The 23,353-nt window shown below is 39.7% G+C and overlaps 1 protein-coding gene across 1 annotated transcript in view; it reads right to left on the bottom strand.

Annotated features, from left to right (window-relative positions):
* Positions 1–21,280, bottom strand: part of LOC117879871 — a 31,386-nt gene extending 10,106 nt beyond the window's left edge. The window contains exons 1-5 of the mRNA XM_034775364.1: positions 21,138–21,280; positions 20,222–20,298; positions 3,541–3,616; positions 1,770–1,901; positions 716–839 (exon numbers count right to left, since the gene is read on the bottom strand). Of these exons, the coding sequence (XP_034631255.1) occupies positions 716–839; positions 1,770–1,901; positions 3,541–3,616; positions 20,222–20,250 (361 nt within the window). The 5' untranslated portion in view covers positions 20,251–20,298; positions 21,138–21,280. The remainder of the gene's footprint in view (positions 1–715; positions 840–1,769; positions 1,902–3,540; positions 3,617–20,221; positions 20,299–21,137) is intronic.
* Between the last annotated feature and the right edge of the window lie 2,073 nt (positions 21,281–23,353).

Below are 23,353 nucleotides of genomic sequence, written 5' to 3' on the forward strand. Positions count from 1 at the left end.
GTATCTTCATGAGAGCAAAGGAGTATCCAGCTGCCATCAAAATATCTTGACATGATGCCCCTGTAGCTACTGAACTTTATAACCGATTAACTAAATGACATCTTCATGCTCTTGAGCTATCTCCTTGACTCCTAATTCAGAGAACTGAAGGTCACACTAGTAAGTGGTTCTGCTTTGAAGTAGAGGGTGGAGATCAGACAGGAGGCTATCACATTACATGCCTTCAACAGGGTAAGGCTACCTCACGGATCACAATGAAAGAAGAAAAAGTATGATCAGAAAATCCCTGATTGTGTCCAATTACAAAAACACAGAAAGCGTTATGAAAAGTATTACTTATTATACACAGAACTATGCCAGTGGCTCCCAAGCTGTGGTTTGTGAACCAGCAGTGATCCATGAAGTGTCTGCTGGTCACATGGGCTAGCTCTCCTTGTTCTCAGCTGGCACATCATATTAAATACAGCTAAAAATATGACACTATTAGGAAGGCAGTCCATGTAATAAATGCTGTAGCTGACATGAGCATTTTGGAGTGGCAAAAGGGATAGGAGATGGTCCACGAGATTATGAAGTTACAAAACTGGATCACACTATGAAAAAGTTTGAGAAACCTGACCTGTAGAAGTGAACATCTATTGTGATTAATAAATCATACATTTAAGATTTAAGTAACATTTTGGTCTTTTATAGCATTAAAGATGCTGTTAATTACCATTTCCTGCATTTTCCCAAAGGAACTTTCTGACCCATTTTTTGAATTGTAGAATAGTAGCATTATCGGGGACTTCAAGTCCAACAGTATACAGTTTCTTATACTGCACACTTTTAGGTAAATCCTAGCAACAAGGAGAAAAAAATAGCAACAATCATTAGTCACTAAAATGTTGTACCACCATAAAACTTACAAACAATATATAAAAAACCCCAGATGTAAGTCACTGGTTCAAATCTGTATCAGTAGTGATTGAAAATGATCATTTTGTAGTTATATTAGAAAAGCTGTACTCACAAAAACTGCCATAGCAAATAGCCCTTTTGTTGGGAAGAGTCAATCTCAAGCAAAGAGATCTAGGTTTGCAATGGAGACGGAACTACCCCTTTCAATACCTCCTGGTCACAGTAGATGCACACTGGTTGGACTGATGAGGGAAGCTTGTACTGCCATTCAAATCCTCTTCATGAAGAGTATCAAGCTTCACCTCCTCTCCCTTACTTATTTTATCCCATTATAGTGTATATTCAAGGGTCTACATTTAGTAACACATGCTTCTATTTACTCTTGCACAGAGCACATTAAATGGATACTCCCAATTACAATATAATGAATTTTTTTTTTAATCGGTGTAGAGTTAACCTGTGGAATCTATTCATACAGCATAATAGTGAAAGAAATATTATATTTTTAAAAAGATTTAGATATAGCATCTGTCTTCAGGACAGGGGCCATGTCTGCCTGTGTGTTTGTGCAATGCCTAGCATAGTAATCTTGATCAGAGAATCTGGGAACTACAGTACTATATATAAATATAATGATCAAATGCTAGTAAAGTTCCTGAATCAAGCCATAAGTGAATGCTAGCTGAGATTAAGATGATATTTCCTTCATGATACAGTTCTGCATAAATTTCTGCTGGAAACAGGATACCAGATTAGATGGTTCACTAGTCTGTTCCAACATGACAATTTCTAGACTGGGATTAAGCAACACAAGATAAAAGGTTGCAGTAATTGTGCATTTAATTCTGCTATTACTTATTTACTATTACCTTAACTTCATAATACCGTGTGGTGTATGTTAAATCAATAATTAATCCAAGTTCCACATTTAGGGCTTTCATTGCAGCAATCAGGTCTTTGGGTGTAAATTTCTGGGTTGGAGTAAGTCTCTGGTTAATTGCCTGTGATGAAAAAGGAAAATGAAGATTGCGTTTTACAAATTCCAATAAAAATAGAAACATCTGCCTCATAAAATGAATCAGGAACAAGAGGAAACATAGGCATTCAATGTATTGTGTGGATTCAAAAACTACATTGAGATGGAACTGATGACCTAAAATAAGTTCATGATTTTATTGTATGATATTATGACAAGAGATGAGACTGTGGCAGAAGTTCCAGCGCAATAAGCACCAATTTCATATCAAGAAAAAAGTCCTGCACAATGAAGAATGAATATAACAATTTAAAGTAATTCCTTGAACACAGACAAATCTAACATTGATGTCAATAAGCAAAACAAAATATAAAAATCTTACCCACTGCAAAAAATCCCAAACAACCAGTCTATTCTACATAAAAACTAGGGAGCTCTGATAGAACAGCTTACTGACTCACCTCTCTTCCCACAAATGATGGGGATACTTATTTTTCCCTGCCTGTTTGTTTTCTTCTCTGTCACTCATGCTACTGGATGCTACATACATTTATAATTTAGCATTAAGATAATTTTTTCCCTGTATATTTGAAACAAAGTCTTATCAGGATTGAAGTGAGTGTAAGAAGAATGTAGACAGCAGTAAAAAATTCTCTAATGAGCATCAGGGCCAGGCAAAGTATCAGGGAGCCTAAACAGCTCCATGACGGCTTCCAGTCTCTGCTTTGACCAACATAAACTCAGCAAAACAGAGAATCTGGCCAACCATGTGAAACAGATTAAGATGGAACTTCCATATAAGATGGTGCCTACATACCATTAAAGAGCATTTGAGCAAAACATTTCTTTAAAATACACTTCTTTTGTCCATTTCTGTGCAATTTACAGGAACAGGATACGGAGACATACATTTATAGCCACCATTTCAAAAGTGGTCCAGTGACCACTACCCTTTAATGGGTGATCATCATGTATGTGAAATTAATTTCTGGTTTATGTCCAGTGGACAGTTATCCACATCACAAAAATCACCACCACAAGCAGGACTCTTGTTACAGCAGTTTCAGAAGATGCAAAGGCCTGGGCTCAAACCTGAACTAACACACTCCAGAAGTACTAAATTCTGTAATTTTAAACGAATGGTGCAGATTAGCTGGTGAGAAAGTCATGATGTGTAAGAGCGGGGCCGGCTTCAGGCACCAGCTGAGCAAGCAGGTGCTTGGGGCGGCCAAGGGGAAGGGGCGGCATGTCAGGCTCTTCGGCGGCAGGTCCCTCGGTCCCTCTCGGAGGGAAGGACCTGCCGCCGAAGTGCCGCTGAAGAAGAAAGCGGCGCGATGGAGCTACAGCCGATCGCAGCTCTCCCGCCCCCCGCCCCCCATCGCTTGGGGCGGCAAAAAACCTGGAGCTGGCCCTGAATAAGAGATAAGTAAACATACTCAGTTACACCAAGTACCAGTCTACACTTAGAAAAGCGAACATCTTTAGTTTATGGAAAGCTCATTGGAAAAGGACTGAATGTGCTAAATACTAATTTTAATAGAAAAATAATTTGTAATTTTTCACATTGAATCTGTTCTGCAGTTTGCATGAATGTGAATGCTATTTTCCGTAAGTCTTCACAGAGCAATTAGTACAGACTGACTGTAACAGCATTTTATACATACCCCTTTTAAAGGCACTTTGAAAGCAATGAATCTCGTTCCTGGTATAGGCTGTCCAACTGGTGTCAAAGTCCGCCATCTTTTATAAAAAAAAATATATTTGTATATTTTTCTGAATACTTAAAGGATAAAATACTTTTCAAACTATACTAATTTGATACAAGATACCTGAAGTTTCATATAAAACAGCTACTTCTGTAACAAAGTTTCTTCTTCTTCGGAGTAAGCTTTCCTCAACAAATGCACAAAAAAATACTGCTCTTTTTGGTCTCGAGATAAATTTCAAGCTACATTAAATGTCTTATAAAGATCAGACTCTGCTGCTCCCATATCACTCCAAACAGAAAGATGTAAATAGCATCCTGGTCTCCCTGATGGATCATACAGCTTGACATGTCAAGGGCCAGATTTCCAAAAAAAAAAAAATCAGAACTTAGTCCTAGTTGGGCATCTAAGTGAAGTGGTCACGTTTTCTAAGTGCTTAGCTGGCTACTTTATTAAGGTGCCGAAACAGAAACTAAACTCTTTGAAAATCTGCCTTATTTCACCAGAAGGAGATATTTCGATTTAAATAAATCCAAAATAAATACTATTGTCTAGCCTGAGTACTGAAACATTTCTTTTGTTTTGTTTCAATATTACACATTTGAAATAACGTTAATAAATTACTATTGGGAGTGGATGGGGGGAATTCATAGATACCACAGCCAGAGGGGACCACTGTCATCATCTAGTCCAGCAGTTCTCAAACTGTGGGTTGTGACCCCAAAGTGGGTCGTGACCCAATTTTAATGGGGTCACCAGGGCCAGTATTAGACTTACTGGGATCCAGGGCTGAGGCTGAAGACTGAGCTCCACCCCCACCTGGGGCAATGGGGCTTGAGCTGCAGCCCCCTCTCCGCCCACCTGGGGTGGCAGGGCGTGGCCTGAGGCCCTTTCCCTCCACCCCCTCCCCCAAACAGGGCGGCAGGGCTTGGGCTCCGACACCCCCCGTTTCCCCCTCATTCATGTAGTAATTTTATTGTCAGAAGGAGGGTCCCGGTGCAATGAACTTTGAGAACCCCTGGTCTAGTCTGATCTCCTGTATAACACAGGACACATAACTTCCCCAATTTAATTCCTAGACTATATCTTTTAGAAAAACGTCCAATCTTGATGTAAAAGTTGCCAATGACAAAGAATCCACCATGACCCTTCGTAATAGGGAAAGGTGCCTACGATGCTGGAAGAACATAAGTAGAGTATTATTTAGGTGAGTCAGAATATAGAATTAGCATTTTTCAGAGCACAAAGATTCTTCCATTATTGAGCACAGCTACACAAATTATATGGAGAGACCGCTGGCCCTCCATAACTAAGTCTGCAGGTTTCCATTATAAGACCAATCTTCACCCATCTTCTAACAAAGCACAAGAAAAATATTTTCTAGTGATAGTTTTTGTGATCACTGTTTAGTATAGAATGGGGTTTTGTCCATAAATTTCAAGTAATTAAATGAAATGGTTCTGAAGTTACAAGTTAAAAATTAGTCCTTTGCACATTAAAAAAAAAAATCTTCAAAATGGAATGGTTACAGTTAAAAATTTGTACATAGCTGTAAAACCACACTTGTACTGAGATGAGCTGATTTAGGATGATGAAATTTGGGAGGGAAAGAGCCTGTAGGTGGAAGGGATGTCTAATAGTGTTTTGGTAAAAATATTTTAATTTGGGTGAGTTATAAGCCTTTGAAAATCAACCATTGTGCATGCACTGTTAGCATGTTGCCAAAATGCTAACTGTATACTGCATATGCACCTGGGTCTCAGTGATTTATAAATTTAACTGTATCCCCTGAACCCATCAAGGAGTAATTCTAAATGATTCTACTATGGAAGCTCATGATAGGTTACATGTTTGTTAAAACTTACACAGGAAGTTTGGGGCAGGAAACAGAATATATTTATCTAAGGTAGCAAATCTACTAAACCACAGATCTCTGTATCTGAGGCTTACTGATCTGTAGAATAGGGCCACTCACATTTATCTAGCTTTGTCAAGTGTTTTAAATTCTACAGAGGAAAAGTCAGATATAAGTGTAGTCTGTTTTACAGAAAGGTAAATAGGCACAAAATTCTGTGGGATGGAATTTGGGCCAGCAGAGGAAAGAAAAAGCTTGTCCTCTTTAAGGATTGTTGCACTGTGCCCCCCGGGCTTGAGGACAGGAGATAGAGGGGCTCTGTGGCTGTTTGGGCAGCAGCATATAAGTTTACTGGCTCCCATATACTCAAGGGAAGATTTATAAGCCCTTCCCCATGCCCAAAGGTGATATTATACACTAGGAAAAAAAACTGACTGATTTGCCTGAATGGCACTGTAGTGGGATTGGCTAGGCCATTGCCTGTAAGCCTGGATCTATTGTGTGAAATCAGGCAAGTGAGTTATTTTTCTCTCACAATCTGTAACATGACATGCTCTCTGCAAGGAGCTTTGTGAGCTACAGATGAAAATACACTATATAACTGCGAAGCATTTTTATTAGACATTTTTCATGTTCAGGGCATAGGGAAGTTCAAGGACCGGGCTGGAAGGCAAGGTTCATTTAATGCAATATACATGGGCCTAGCAATTAGACACAGATGACAAACCTGGTTCTAATATTAATTTTCCATGTGACCTTGATCAATGGAGGGCTTGTCTCAATTAAGGAAACTTGCTAATTATACTGGTGTAAACTTCCCTTATCTAGACAAATCCTTAATCTTTCTGAGCAATAATTTTACAATCTGTAAAACGGGTGTAGTAATAGTTACCTACTTCCTAAAAGTGTTACAAAGCTCACTTAAATGTGTGTAAAGTACTAAGAGTAAAGTATTAAAGATATACTGTCACTTTATTCTTATTATTTAACATTTACATTGCAGTAGCACTTAAAGGAGGTTGGGGCTCCATTGTGCTACTTAAAAATGTGATCAGTCTAAAATGCAATCAGTTTCAAAATGAGTTAAGTTTCAGTTACAAAACATGACCCTGGGTATTCCCTGCTAATTTTTACTGGTCTAATATTATTTTCCTATTTCAAAAAATGATTTTCTCCCCCTGTTGCTGTACTGAATATCCACACAAACAAAAGAAGAAAAACTATCCACAATGTGCATTTGACAGCACTATCTAAAAGCCCAAAATAAGTCGTTACTTTTTATTGTAGTTTTTAAGTTGATGGTGTCCGCTAAAGTTTTGTAGTGGCAGAGCTGAGAACAGAACGAAGGAGATCAGCCTTGCAACACTGTATTCATTACTTTAATTCATGTGATCTCCAGGGCGTCACAACCACACTGGAAACTTCGGAAAGAAATTGTAAGGTTTAAACTTTTAAAGTCCAGGAAATTACTCTAAAGTGCTTCACAGTGCTTCCAATATTCAAAGCCAGTAGAGATGGAGCAGAAAAAAGGCCAAACTCTACTGTTCACGTACACCCTAATGTCCTAGATAACAGATCGAGCACAGAAACTTAAAACATAGTTTTTGTGTGTGAAAATGCTTTCAATTATCATGACTTCAAAACTACTGAACCAATTTCCTTCAAACTCAGTTTGTTCCTTATATCTCATTAACAGCCACAAAACAAAGCAATCTTGAAGGAAATTGGTCCAGGCTCTAAGTATGTTCAAAACCTCTGCTCAGAACATACAGGGAAAGTATATATTTTACACATAAAGAACTAATAAATATCTCAATTAATTCTACTGAAACTTTCCAAAACACTCCCTTCTTGGTAAAGATCAAGTACAGAAAAATTTCCAGTCCCCAATTAATTGGTTTGAGTAAGTTATAAGCAACTTAAGTAGGGGGTTTAAAGAAAGTTGCATTTCAACCTTAAATATAGTCATTGCTACCATAATAAAATGCCCCCCTCCCCCCAAAAAAATCACCTAGATTCTACCTAACAGTTCTAATAAATGTGCCTTATATGATGCAATAAAGAGTTGGTAAGTATCTGGCTAGTATAATTTATTTTGGAAAAGGAGGAGAAAAAAAGACTGAGACACCAAAATTCAAATTATGCCAAGTAGGTGCTCACAGAAGTCACAAAAATCTGGTTGTCATCATAAATTTGGAAACAAGAGACAATATCCTTTGTAGGCAGTCACAGGGGTAGTGCTTTTTTTTTTTTTTTAAACTTTGAGTACAGTAAGCATTTCAGAGGTAAAGACTAGTAAACAACAAAACATTTGTAGGGAGTTAAAATGTGATTTGTATTTTTTTTCACATTTTAACGTAACCAACACTGACCTCAGCATTAGAAAAATTGGATTTCTGCGTCTACGAATTTTCATTTTGTTTATAAAGGCCATTGTTTATCTGAACAACAGGAATGAGCTGGCTAAAGCTATTTATATAGTGCAAATAAGGATGCTGAAAAAAGAGGGGACTTGTACGTTAAAAGAGTATATTGATTAGTGTTCTGAAAGGCCAAAATATATTTTTAAATAGTTTGAAGATTGGAGAGTTTGTTTGTGGAACTGGACACACAAAAGTTGTTAGATGCGCAACAGTATTTATTTTTAACTGGACTAATTGCCTAACCTACAGCAATTATTTTCATAGAAGCATTCTACTGCATGCTCACCTATGCACTTATTGAAAATTTTAACCTCTGCTTTCGGCTGCACTGAATTTACCAGTTAGTTACAGAGATCTGTTTATGGACAATTAGGGTGACCAGATAGAATGTGTGAAAAATTGGGACACGAGATGGGGGGAGCGGTAACAGGAACCTACATAAGAAAAAACCCCAAATATCGGGACTGTCCCTATAAAATCGGGACATCTGGTCACCTTATTGACAACAGTAGATTTAATCTGTATTTTTAATTAATCAAGAGCAAATATTGGACTGTTGCATCACTAAATGGATCAGACAGGAACTGCTGTCTGACTACAAGGGAGAATGTTATTTACACATAAATATATTAAGTAAATTTAAAAAGGTAGTTTAATGAAATTTTGGTCACTGATGTTCAAAAACTTACTGCTGGACTCCCCTGTACATGCTACCTCTGCACACATTGCTACCTCTGCACACATTTCTATAGCACCCAAAGTAATAACCAAGAAGGGCTGAATATGAGCACTTCTGTGGTCACCTATGTGAAAAAGGGGACAACGAGGTAGTTCATTAAATTACCTTTTTAAATTTACTTAATATATTTATACTTTACCCTACCTATTCATGCTGAGATGGCATTAGAGTGGAAAAATTAAAAACAAACAATAAAATCCCCAGATCCCTCTGTCTACTGAAAATGGGGTGAACATGGGAAAGAAAAACTATGAAAACCCCAGATTCAGGCTCCTAGACACTACAGTAATATAAACAGTACTAATAAATAGAATGACAAGGCAATTTCTCTGAGACACCAGTACTGACATATAGTTCATATACAGCAGTTTATTATAAGGTTCAAAACAGCTTCAGCTTCCTCCAAGTCCACATTTGTCAAGTAATCCTTCTTTCAATTATTTTGGAAAACCAAACTATATTAAACAAGTTACATATGTAATATATAACTATTATATAAGTTCACTGGCACAATAGGTCAGTTGTGGTCTATCAACCTAACAACCATCCCTTAAGCATTTTCATCATTAAAAACTGTTGTTGCAGCATAAGCAGTGGGCTCTAACCTGAAATGGTCCAAACCCACATTTTGTATTTTTGAAGTTATTTATATAGATATACATAAGGGCTTACACCTTCAACATTAGATGTGTGTGTGTGTGTGTGTGTGCGCGCGCACAGATTCACTGAAATCCAGTTTTGCTAGATAACAGCACCTAAACCATGCCATGAACGTAATCCCCCAGTTGCATTTACTATTTCCACAGCATTCCAAAGAGCTTAAGTAGTGCATGACATGCAACATGATTCCATACCAGAACAGATGCAGAGTGGTAACCTTTTTAGTGTGTTTGTGAAAAATGTGTTTAGAATAAAAATAAAGTTATCTTACAGTCCAAGCTTTCAGAAGGTAATACACTGTTTATCCTTATAGTTCAATATATTCTCATAAGGGATTCAAATGCATTTTAAAAGCTTTAACTTTTAAATCTCTGTTTAACGGGGCACACATTTTTAAGGGTAGGAGGAAAAGAAAATATCATTGCCAAACAGCCATTGTTTCCATTCTTCTTACCCAGCTTGCAAAATTGTCGCAAAATTCAACAACAAAAGGTAGAAAAATCTATTCAGCTGCTCTATTGCAATATGACTGATGAAAATGAAAAGTTTGATATTTTACTTCCAAGTTAAAAAAATGTAAAAAATTACTTGCTTTGGGCAAACGGAATTTTGGAAAATTGTTTAGTTTGCAGTTAAATTCTTACTCAAAGCATTCTTTACTGAACCTACTTCTGGCACCTTCAAAACAGTAAGGGGTTAATCTACAAAAATATGTTTTAGCCTTGTGCAGATGTGTTACAATATTGAAAAGTTTTGCAAAACAGGCACAGAAAAGGTGTGTGCCAATTTAATACAGGTACTGTGGAAAAGCTCAGTGTCTCTGAATCCAGATTTTCCCATTAAAAAAACTGTAAAAGCTATGTTGGTAAAGTACATTGCATAGAATTCTGGGGATTTAAAATTGAAAAATGTGAAGTGTTTATTTGGAGGGGTGAACAAGTCAATTAACAGCACTGAATCTGACCCCAGGGCGGTACCAAAAAGGTAATATATTGAAGGTAAGGCTTCTAGTTCTTAAGCCACCTGGGGACAGAGTATCTTCCACACCACAAGATGTAGCTCTATGACATGACAGCTACTTGGATTCTTTGAGGCTTTCGGTCAGTATCTCAACTGTTTAGATTCTTTAAGCCCATGATTTTCTGAGTTAAAGTTTAAATGAATCTTCCTCCTTGAAGGGAAAAACCTACTGCTAGCAGAGGATTTTTCCTGCTTTGCACAGAAGAATGGTTTAAATAAATACATCGGAACAGATTTAGTGTGCCCTGTTTTAAAAACAGGTTGTCCACTATTTCCTAATTCACCCTCTCATGAATGAAGCAATGGAGTGTGAGTAGGGGCATTTCTCAATGAAAACCACTTAACTTCACCCTCATTTTATCATTTATTTTACAATGTATGACTGACACTTCACAAGAAGTAGAACACATTAGCTGGCCTCAGGAGCTCATCTTCTAAGTTAGAGGTAACATAACAAGAGTTATTACAACAGATGATGGGGACAGGAAGGACAATAATTCAAAACAGGCATGTTATGTAGGTCTCATTAGCGCCAAGGATTTTCTCCTTAGATTTGTTATTTTATCATCATTTGGGAGAATAAGATCAAGAGTACATGGAAGTAGAGCAAGGGTAGTCCTAACAGGAAAAAGTTTTGAGATAGAAATTCAAGGAGGTTAAAAATACTGGGACTGATCAGCTTAGAAAAGAGAAAACTAAGGGGGGATATGAAAAAGGTCAGTAAAATCATGATTGGTGTGCAGAAAGTGAATAGGGAAGTATTATTTTCCCCTTCACATAACACAGAAACTACAGTAGAACTTCAAAGATACAAACACCAGAGTTACTGGTCAACTGGACACCATCTGAAATCGGAAGTAATCAGGCAGCAGTGGAGACCAAAACCAAACAAACCAGGAAATACTGTACTGTGCCTGTATTGCATCTTAAAGGTAGGCACATCTGGGCTGCCTGTCCCCACCCCCAAATCGCCACACAGGACGCAGCTGACAGGAGCAGCTCTGGGGTTTGCGCTGCTTTCCTGTAAGCCATGGACGAAGCCATCCCCTGCCCTCCTAGAGGGACAAGCTTGCATGCTCAGTCTGAGCCTAGGAAAGAAACTTACTGAGCTCCTGCTGGAACCTGCCTGGGAGTGTTTGTTGCTGGAGCCCAAGCTCAAGCTCCCGCTTGCACACTGTGCTCTGGAGGAGCAGCTCATTTTTAAAAGGCCGCAGCCTGCACCCCGCGCCCACAGTTCCACAGTGTGCCTCACTCATCACCCTTGCAGCCAAGGGGCTAGAACCAGCTGCCTGTCCCCACCCCATTGCACGGGCTAGCCCCTTTAAAGGTAGGAAGTGAAGAACCTGAAGTTTGCGGGCTCAGATGTGAGCCCCCACTCTGAGCAGTCCGCCCTGAGGAGCACCCATAATGTTTTGTTCAGAGTTATGATCAACCTCCATTTCCGAGGTGTCCATAACTCGGAGGTTCTACTGTATGAAATTAATAGGCAGCGGGTTTAAAACAAATGTAAAAAAAAATCTTTACACAACGCATGGTCAACCTGTGGAACTCGTCGCCATGGGATATCATGAATACCATGGGATAAAAAACGAACTAGATATGTTCATGGAGAATAGGTCCATCAATGGCTATTAGCCAAGATGGTCAGAGATGTAACCAGATGCATCGCTAAAATCTCTGACTGCCAGAAGCTGTGACTGGACGGCAGAGGATGGATTACTAGATAATTGCCCTTTTCTGTTCTTTCCCTCTGAAGCATCTGGCATTGGCGACTGTTCGAAGACAGGACACTGGGCTAGATGGACCATGGCAAGTTTTCTACACTCCCTTCTCTCAATTAAGCATGTGAAAAACTCTCCATTCTAGTTCTCAGGTCTCCCAAGAAAACTCACCAAAGCCAATGTTTCAATATTCTGAAATTTCTAAAAAGGTATAAAATAAGCAGAAGGAAGACAACAAACTTTCAGATACTCTTTATCTATCAGAAGAAACAAAGGGTACAATTCTCCCTTTACAGGTTACCTTTACGAGTAGTGTATGGGGCACACTGAAGAAGGAAAAGATAAAAGATCCGTAGAGACCAACAGAGGGTTAGGATGAAATAAAGCATAGGATGGTGCAAAGCTATGAAGGAAAAAAATCTAAACTTGTTCTGGAATACAAGAAGAATCCAGTGAAGCAACAGGGGATGGAGAAGGAGGAAAAGAAGATGTGGTTAGAGCTATCAAAGAGGAAGCTTTTAATAGTAGAGTTTTGGATAAATGGGGAGAGTTACACAGAGAAATGGTAGTTACAATAGTGGAGAATAAATATTTTAATAATAGGGTGGAGGGAAAATTGCCTCAGCAGAAATCTGTGAGCCTAGATGTAGGGCAGAAAGTGTTAGAAGTCAAAGATGACATCAAGACTAGAGACAGGGTGACAGGAAAATGGTGGTTTTGTCAACAATAATGGAAACAAAGGCTTGAGTGAAAAAGCTAATTTTTGGAGAAACTGAGCTGGAAACAGCTGACAATCCAAGAGGAGTTATTAGAAAAATGCAGCAATGCTTGACTGGAGAAATAATGAAAGGTTAGGGGCACAGAAGTATATCTAGAAATCATCAGCATAGAAGTGACAGCTGAATCTATGTGATTGATTGAGAACATGCAGAAAGAAGCTATGGAGGCAGATGATAAAAGAATCAAGGAATGGAACCACAGGGCGTCAAAGGAATACTGGAGAAGTCCCGAAGTAATACTCAGGAGATAAGAGGAAGAATCAAAAGTGTTAAGGAAATTCAGGAACAAGTGTGAAAGGAGCAGCTGACTATCGAATAGGAGATAGTCCATGTACAATTAATTAAAATACAGTCTCATAGCACATGTAATTTTCCAATCTCTGGAAGGAAGAGCATATATACTGATCTGCTGTCAGCATCTTAAAAAGATGTGTGTGTGAGGAGTAAAAGTCAAATCTCACCTTTAAATTTGCATCAGAATGGCTACACAGCTTTGAAAGCCTCTCATGGCCCCACTGTCTAAATTCTAATTTCCTGGGTTTTATAGTGCCCACAAGTTTATTGTTCTAACAAGAAAGCATTTAAGATTATACACTTGTGCACACCTAAATCAATAAGTGACATATTGCGCATACACAGTACTTTTTCAGTCATTATCTTTATTTCTCTAATTTTTCAGACTTGCAAACATTCCATATGACTATATACATAAAGATTTGATGTCTTAAAAATAAAGCCATTTGAGTTATGCAAATATTTAAATAGAAGTCAAACCTTTTTCTACGCGTGGAAATGTTTTGTGCCCATCCCCTCCCCCAAATGCACTACCACCTCAAAGCACATAGAATTTTACCTGCTTTTCTAAACAAAAGGGAAGTGTCTCACTTTTGAGATGAGAAAAAGCATAAAAACGTCAAGCTCAGACTAATTTTTTCCAAAAAAGTTATTTGGGCCTGAAAACAGGGGCTTCAAATAAAAATAGCTTCTTAACTACATTATTGTTATAATGGTACTCTAACTAGCTACTTTAGAAAAGGTATATGAATAGTATTCTTGTCTGGTTTATGTGAAAACCTATCCCCCTTTCATTCTTTTAAAATTAATGTTTGTATATTTAAAGACTTTCAGAGATCTGCCACAACAGATGGAAACTCTCTTAAAAACGAAGTAAGAAAGCTCCCATCAGATTTAGTTATGTGTATCCTGGTAACAAGTATAAGGAAACAAGGCTGACCTGGGGTCAAATGACTATGTATTTAATAGTGAACCAATGGCAGTGGTCCCTTGTACCAGGATGGCGAAAAGGAAACTTAGGGAAGAACTCTTGTTTGAGCAATCACATCTGAGTGATTGAAGATCAGTGACAAGTTCTAAATGTAAGAGTCTAATCTAATGTGGGTACCTGAGGGAGCAATTCTAGAAAGAGATGGATAAAGAAAGATGAGTTTACCCTGTTAATAAGGTGACGATGAATAAATTAGGTTACTGATCCTGAACATTTTCAGTTAGGCTCTGAGACAGATGTTTGACAGCAAGGAAATTACTTCAACAAACCATGTTACGAATGTTGTTTTGGAAAGAAGACTTGCAGACCACTCTTATAAATACAAGTTATATTTGACAAGAATGGCTTACTGCTTTGATTTTTAACAGACTGGATATTTTTATATTAAGAGACTAGATATCCTTAAAGTAGAACCACTAACTATCATCCACCTGAATTGTCATAAAATAGAGGTCAAACAGAGGTGCAAATATTAGCAATATTTGTAGTTATGTCTGTTCAATGCAACATTGGTAACACCAAAACAGTAAATCATTTTAATAATAAAGGTAGCAGTTGTTTTCACCTATGTGAAGAGTCAATCTAAATGATAACATAAAAAATACATGTTGGGAATCACTGTTATCCAGTGAATGAATTCAGTTTTTTGGCTGCTGCAGTAGATCCCACTATCAGTTCTTGGGAAAACCTTAGTTGTATCTTCTCAAGAGGAAAGATAAATTATATTAGAACAAGTTGCAGATAAAATATGCAATTAGTTATCTTCATTGTACTTATTTTGTATATTTCACACTCCATTTAGACATACACTTCTGTTTTTATTTTCAAGCACAAGATTTACTTGCCCACCTTTTCCATAGGTAACTGGGGAAGTAGAATGTTAGGTGACTAATTTACAGGAGTAAAATGACAGAACTGTTGAATTGTACAACTGGATTTCTCAGTATCAGAAGCAATTTGAAAGCATAAAGCCTTTGGTCTTTGGCTTGGCAGTCTTCATTGGCATTATTAAGCAATAACACATAGGATAATTGATAGCTCAATGGGCTATTTCCAAGATTGTTTGTGATAAAGCAGTGACAACAGATTTAGAGCACAGCAGGAATGAACTATGGTATGCCTGCACTGCCTCTGCTCTATACATAAATAGAACATTCCCATTTCCAATACTATTATTCTGGTATCCTTTAATGGACACTAGACTTATTTCTTAAATTAAAAAAGCAACAAATTTCTCTACTACAGTACTTTCCAGAATATAATAGCTCAGAAAACTCCAGTGTTGAAGTACATCAGGAATCCAGATTCAGCAAAGAAGTTAAAATATTGTCTGTTGGGAAAGGTTTTTAACTAACAGAGGAAACCTGGTAAAGACAGACGTACATCTTTTAAAAGTTACACTGGGGAGAAAAGTAACTTGAAAGATGACTATCTGAAGCTAAATGTAACAATTCAGAGGTTTCCAAAACTTGCAGTCCTTTATGAATATGCATGATTAGAGGGTGATTTCCAGAGTTTAGTACTTACCTTAGACCCCCTTCCCCCCCAAAAAACAGAATTCCAAACCAGATACTATACACATGCCAAATAACTAAATGTATAGAAACAGAGACTGAAATACTGCAAATTGCATAAGTTCATCTCCAGAACAGTATACTTGAGCTGTGTGCTGCAGCTCAGGATCTGGGCCTAAGTGCTTTACAGAAATGTACAATTCTCACACAGATACCATAGATTTCTAACAGAGATCTCATGCGACTTGGTTTGCCCTATTTCCCCCTGTGTTTGAAGTGTGATTCTGCTCTGAGGGCAGACTTCAAAAGGCTTTCTGGGGTCACACATTTTCTCACTGACTTCCAGAGCAAATTTGCTCAGTTTATCTCTAAAACAATGTTTTATTTTAGACTGCTAGCCCTGTGAACAACTTTGAATCCGAACTTTGAACTTTTCTTCTCATGCAGCCTCACAAATAAGTGTTCAGTAGGCCAAATCAGACCCTCAGTGACACCTGTCCAAACCTGATGGTCTTAAAATCAAAGGCTGACATGTGTAGTCCCATTGCCTTTAATTAAGGTTGGAACTAAGCAAACAATTCTTTTTATGGTGCACAAGAATAAGCAGAATTCAGCTTACTCTCACTTAACTGTATTAGTTCCAAAGTGTTAACTGAAGTAAAAAGCAGTAAAGATACATTTTTATCATTTAAAACAACATATGTAACTCTGAACAGGAGGACTAGATTGAGCTCATGACTGTGGTGTCATTTTTACAGTCACTTTTCATAGCAGAACAGAACTGCAATGGAAATGGTATTCACTGTCTTTAATTTGGATTCTGGTGCATACATAAATATAATTTTCATTGTTAGTGTCCTGGCTGCTCTGGAAATAGTTTAAGTAACTTGAACTCCCTCTGCTGGTTGGTTCAGCAAAACACTGCATACACGCCTTACATAAGGGGATTTTAAAAAATGTATCTGCAAGTCTTTAAAAAAAAAAAAAAAAAGTTCAACCACCAAGTTTTAAATAATTCAGGTTGATCAAACATGGTTATATGTGGCAGTATTCTTTTAAACAGCCACCAATAAGAGAAGAATTTTATTCCCTAATAAAATAATAATACCGAAGACGTGGTCCTCTAATTTTGTCACCGCATTTCTAATACATCACTGAATTACAAAGCTTTATAAACAACTTTTTACTTTTTAAAATGTCTAATTAAACAATACTGTTTCATTTATTGAAATCAGGTACTGATGGATTAATAATAATATAAATACCTCTTAAAGCAATCAGCCATTCAGGTTAAATGTAATTTCAGAAAAATCTAAAAATAAGGGCTTGTTTACACTTACAACGCTGCACCAGTGCAGCTGCGCCATTGAAGCACTTAGTGAAGACACTACCTACGCCAAGTACTACACCTCCCTGAGAGGCTATAGCTATGCTGATGGGATAAGCCCTCCTGTCAACATACAGCTGTCTACATTGGGAGTTACGTCAGTATAACTACATCGCTCAAGGGTGTTGATCGCTCTGGGGTGCGGAATTTCCACACCCCTGAGCGACATAGTTATACCAACATAAATTAGTAATGTAGACCAAGCCTAAGATGCTGCTACCCTTCAATATAGTAGGTTCTTCAGGTGACTTTGTATAAGAAATAAAATACAATTAGTTAAGTTACAGATATGTTGACAGAACACTCTAGAATCTGATCTTAAAGGGACAATATCAAATTAAAAATATATAACAAACTTCTATCTAAATTTTTTTAAAGCTATTATTGTTGCAATTAAAACTGAATATTAAAAATGAAAAATTACGAGGGAAAAACTGGGAGAAAAAGTGGTGCTCTTGACAGCACTATGTACTGCAAGGCCTGGACTACCCAGTTTTTGTGCCGGTATAATTATTTCAGTTTAAGGGTACGATTTTTTAAATCAAAATAGTTATACAAGTACAACCCCATATTTGCATCTGAAGAAATGAGGTTCTTACCCACGAAAGCTTATGCTCCCAATACTTCTGTTAGTCTTAAAGGTGCCACAGGACCCTCTTTTGCTTTTTACAGATTCAGACTAACATGGCTTCCCCTCTGATACTTAACCCCATATTGTGAATGTAGTTTTACCAGTATAAAGGTGCCTTATATCCATATAGCTTCTTCCCCTTCCTGTACAGGAATAAGCTGTACCAGTAGAAGCTCCTTTATACGGGTATAACTGGATCCACACTATGGGGTTTGTATTGTTTTAATTATACCAGTATAAAGTGGTACAACTTATGTGTGTAGACAAGCATTAAGTTTCACGGTTTCCTCTGTAGGTAGTCTCTCCTGTTTGCACAGGACTCTCTCACAGCAACAAGGGATGGGAACAAATAAAAACTGGGAGGTGATTCAGGGCTAATTGTAGTACCTATAAACTACTTTTAGTTTGTTTTAAACTAGATTTTAAATTGATGGTATTGCTTTGAGTTGCATAGTTCCTAACCTGCTTGAACTTGTCCTGTTTCAAATTTTCTGGTCATAAACTGAGTAAAGAAACTGAATGCTGAATGGTTCAGAGCAATTTGCCCAGAAAGTTTTCAGCGATTTAGTTAACATATTTTATTTTCACACAAGCAATTTCTTACCAGAAAAAAAATAACCAGAAAATTCATATTAAAAATGCGCACAAAAAGAAATAGAAATCATCAACATATTATGTAGACCTAATAAGACCAGACACATTTTTAAACAATTAGATAAGTGAAAAAGGAACTGATTTTTATCTGCAGGAGAAACTGTTAGCAATGCCACTAAAACCCAAATGTACCAGGGAACTGCATTCCTTACACTTCTTTATATTACCGATTCTATCAACCATACCAAGAAAATAAGTACCTCAATTTTGATTTTGGCAGGTCAAAAGCCTTTTGGGCCATGTTTCAAATATTACTTCTAATTTTAAGTAAACATATATATACTGTTAAAGGCTGTTTCACTAGAAATATATTTAAATGTTTACATAAGATTAAAAATAAGGTTAAGAACTTGTAATGTCTTCATCATTGACAAAAACCATGAAATTGAAAGAGAAAATCTTTAAAAACACAGCTGCATAGTTTAGAAAAGTACAAAAATTGAGGAATTAGATTAAATTTTTAAACTTAATCTCCTAAATTTTATTAGCTGATGACTCTCCTACAGGATAGAGTTTATTTCTCAATTTGGGAATGTACACAGGTGTTAGTTTCTACTTATAAGGATAACTTTCATAATTAAAAAAGGAATGCCTGTAGCCTGTGTGTCTAGGTCAGAGCTGCTTCACTTCCTTCAAATTCAGGGGATGAAGGAAGGAACAATTCGTTACTGAACACGTTCTCAGTTCTGTAATATTAATAACCTAAGCCATGAAGAAAACGAACAAGACACTAATTCTTTTAACGGCACCTTAAAGACTAACAGATTTATTTGGGCATAAGCTTTCGTGGGTAAAAACCCCACTTCTTCAAATGCATTCTTTTAAGTTTCCTTCCTTTCTGTTTGATAAAACCTAAGACCTTTTAAATAAAAATAAGTAAAACTTTTAATCTAACTTCATTTAAAACTTTGGATATAGTATGAAGGGAAGTGGAAGAACGAATTAAGTTAAAACTATTAAATACTTTATAAATAATAAAAAGCTACTGATATTTTAACAAGTTTTAATTCCTGACCACAGCCTGCTATGACCAAACTCACCTAAAATTCTTTGAAGTTACTTAAAAAAAATTATATTTATTTTTGTCGCCCTGGATTGGTTTTATAATATCAACATAGATCTTTTTAGCAGGGAACGGAAATCAGGACTCATATGTACTGTTTTTGACTTTTTCATTCATTCAAAGGCTTTGGTAAAGCTACTTAACCCTCAATGTAAAATGGGGATAATACCCACCTTTCTAAAACACTCTGAGATCTTCTGATGAAAAGCATAAGCCTCACTGACCACTCCATATTACTAGCCCTTAAGTTTGTGTGCACCCAGCTAAGTCTGTTGGTGAACTGCCAGTAGCACAAAGGCTACATTTGTTATAAAAAAATGGAGCAGATCGCAGCCACTGTCATTTTTAATATGAAGCACAGCCAGTGGTCCCAGCATGCCAGATCACTAGGATGCAGACAGAATGCTGCATCCTGGGACTTATTGTCTGAGACATCACCAGTAAACATTCTGATCGTTCACTTGAAAAGTACAAGTAGGAAAAAAAATGGGCTTTTGCACTTGCATCTGAGAATGTCCCTTGTGCACATGCATGCAAGCATCTGCCCGCCCCTTCCCCCGCCCCATCTCCTCCCCAGCTCTTGGTGGTACTGTAAACATCTGAGAAGTTGAAAGGATGGACTACTGTCCCTCCCCTCCCCCCCAGTTGTGAGGACGCAATTCAGGGGGAAGGAGGCTAGGAAGAGGAGCTTGATGAAGGAGAAGCTTCACAGACAGGCTGGGGTATTATACTCACCTGGGGGATGGTGGGCTGTGTCTTCCCTGTCTTGGAGCAGATACCTACCTTAACTGGCTGTAGGTGGCAGAGAGGAGATGCTGTAGCGAGAGAGTGCATGGGGCAGTCAGAGCCCCCTCCCTGCAGGCGGGGCTGGGCCCGCTCCTGCCTCTCTCAGTGTGAGGGATACTTACCCATCGGGGATAGTATTCTTCTTTACCATGCTGAAAACGGGAGCAGGCAGAGCAGGAGGCAACGGTGAAAGTGGGCACTGCAGCAAAGGAGAGAGAACCGCGCAGTTAACACGGTGCCAATCTCTTTCTCCATTACGATGGTCCATCTCACAGGGCTGACCCTAAATGCAAGCACAGCAAGCAGCCACTTCGGCTCCACATTTGATGCCATCAAGTTCTGCAGCTTGCAGGCTGGCCCATTTTCCTCTGCTGCAGTAGGACAGAAGGGAGAAGACAGCAGGTCACCCTCCGCCCCCCATATCCCCCAAAATCTGAACCAGAGAGAAGAGGCAACAGATTTCTCCCTCAATTCGACTCTAGCAGCAGGGCTGAAGGGGTCAGAAAGATCTTACTGGCAGATCTGCCCTCTCCTCGCACTCTCTGGGCCTCATTTCTGCTCCCAACGAGGGAAGGGAAGATCAGCCCCGCAGCAAGGGAAGAAGATTCACCTGCCCAGCGCTAACCAAGCTGGGCCCGATCCTGCCAGGTGCTCAGCACGCCTCAGCTCCCGCTGACCTAGCGACCCCAAAGACAGCCCGGGGCCGCCGCTCCAAAGAAGACGCTTTTAGCTGGCGCGAGGCCCCAACCCCAAAGACGGCGCCCATTATCCCCTCTGGCCCCGGGAGCCCCAGCCCCGCGGCCGGCTCCCAGAGAAGGGAGAAGACGAGGCGAGCTGCGCCCAGATTCCGGGGGCTGCCGGATGCCGGCGAGGCAGAAGGAACAGGGATGTGGCCGGAGCTCGGAGGGAGGCGCGGGGACAGGCCGGGCCTGCGGTCAGGTCTCCTTAGCGAGAGCGGCAGGACTGGGACCGTGAAGGGGGTGCGGTTGGGTCCCGGCGAGGCAGGGTGGGGGGGCTGGGGCTGCAGGTCGCCCGTACCCTGAACGGATTTTCCTTGAAGAGAAAAGCTGTAGTAGCGAAACAGACGACACAGAACCTTCCCGAAAGGCTCCGCACTACGCAGGCTCAGCAACCGGCCAGCTACTGTTTCACACTGCGCGTGCTCATCAGTTGCCGATCGGGTCACGAATAGCCTAGTGCGCATGCTCAACAACTCAAGGGCTAGTGAGGCACAGAGTTATCAGAGCGCATGGCCAGCAAATAACTGGGGAAGCGGAAAGGTGTCAGTGCGCATGCTTAGAACCAGGATTGTCGGGAGGGCAATGTATGTATCAATGCGCATGCTCAGTATCAGCTGGCCTAATTAACTTCATTTGGTGTAAGCCGGGATCCTCTGTCTTGGGGGCGCAGCTCCCTCAGACGGTCCTTATCTTCCCCATGGCCCGCCCCTTATCTTTCCCTCAGTTCCCGGCATGCAGTGCGGCATCTGCGTCTGATAGGCCTCGTCCCTCTCTGGCCGCGGGCGGGGGAGGGCGCAGCGGACCTTAGTTGTGCTCCCCCCGCGCCGAGGCGTGGGTACCGGGGGTGGAGGACTGCAGTTGCTGCGCCGTGAGGTGGGGGGTTGTGCAAGGCCACAGTGTGCTCTGTGTGTACTAGGGGGTGCTCTTAGTCTCACCTCTGGGAGCCTTTTACACCCGCCTTTCTCTAACTTCATTGCACCACGATCCTCCTCTGACAACAAAAATTACTACATGACCCCAGGAGGAGGGACTGAGCTCGCCCAAGGCCTGCTGCCTCAGGGTGGAAAGCCTGAGTCCGAGCCTGAGCCCCAGGCAGTTGGGAGGGGCAAAGCTGAAACCAAAGGGCTTCATCCCCAGATAGGGGGCCTGTAACCTGAGCCGTGCTGCCCAGGACTGAAGCCCTTGGTCTTGGGCAGTTGGGCTCAGGCTTCAGCTTTGGCCCTTGGCAGTGGGGCTTGGGCCCCAGCAAGTCTAAGCCAGCCCTATTGACCCCAATAAAACTGGGTCGTGACCCACTTTGTGGTCCTGATCCACAGTTTGAGAACTGAGGTTGCACATGGAAGTGTGAAGGTGCTTGCAGTTTTCCCACAGCCTGGTGCTAAGTTGCTGACAAGGGTCCCTCAGTGTTGGTGGTGTTTGTTTAAAAACATTGCAGTTACCATTATATGAGCAAAGTTGCCAGTATCAGAAGAAAGTGGTCAGGGATAGTTTTCCGAAGAAATTAGCGTCTGACGGTGATAAGAAAGCGGTGTGAATTCTAGGGGACTTAATGTGCTGAGAGAGAAAAGGGAGAAAAATAATCTAAAATCTGCATAAGGCACATAACTCCTTTAGCAGCCCTTACGTTCTCTGCATATGTGAAAAAGTGTGGTGCCTTCTATTCCCCACCCCCCACTGACACTTTTGTACAATTTCTGCCTTTCAAAGCTTCCCTCTTCTCTCCTGCTTTCTTCCCCATGTATCTCAACTCCTATCACATGCAGGCTCCTCTTCTGCTCCCTGTCAGCTGTGTCTCCTCTTTCAGGAGCACTTGGTTCCAGCTCCTTCCCTTGTTGTAGATAGCTGAAAGTGGGTGAGGATTGGGTCGTCCTGCTGATGAGAGAGGAGACGCAGGCATGAGGTGGCAGGGACAGGACAGCTTAGCTATAGGAGAAAAGTAGCTCAGAGAAAAAAGGCTGCCTAATGCGATCACATATTCCTGGCTGGTGTGATTAGTGGCTGGGATACCAGTATTCCTTGATGATGTTTGAAAACCCTGATCTATTGACAGCTAGGGCCTGGACGAATCAAGGGTGTTGGCCACAAATGCTGAAGTCTGTGTAAAGTGCCACTTTTGTTCAATTTTGCCATTATACTTCGCATTAATCAGCTTGTTTTAATTTTACATGTTTTTTGTTTGAGAATCATCTCTTTTAACTCTTTAAGAATTAGTTTTTCATCGCATAAATATAGACGCAGCATACTTAGTCCTATCCCTCTTTCTCTGCACAAGCCACATTACACTTTTAATTATGTTCCTTTCACCAGGGCTACAAATTAAGAGCCATATGCTACAGGGGATCTTCCAATGGTAACAAAAGAAGGTTAGCACAAAAATTGTGAGTAGTATATGGCCACTAAACTTTAAATTAGTAAAATTATTCTTACAGTAAGTGTCATTTGGCTGAGAAAAATGATGCAGGATGCTTTTAGGATCATTACTATTTCTGTCCTTTGATTATTTGTTTATGCAAT

The sequence above is a fragment of the Trachemys scripta genome, chromosome 7 (assembly GCF_013100865.1).
Source record: "Trachemys scripta elegans isolate TJP31775 chromosome 7, CAS_Tse_1.0, whole genome shotgun sequence".
NCBI lineage: Eukaryota > Metazoa > Chordata > Testudines > Emydidae > Trachemys > Trachemys scripta.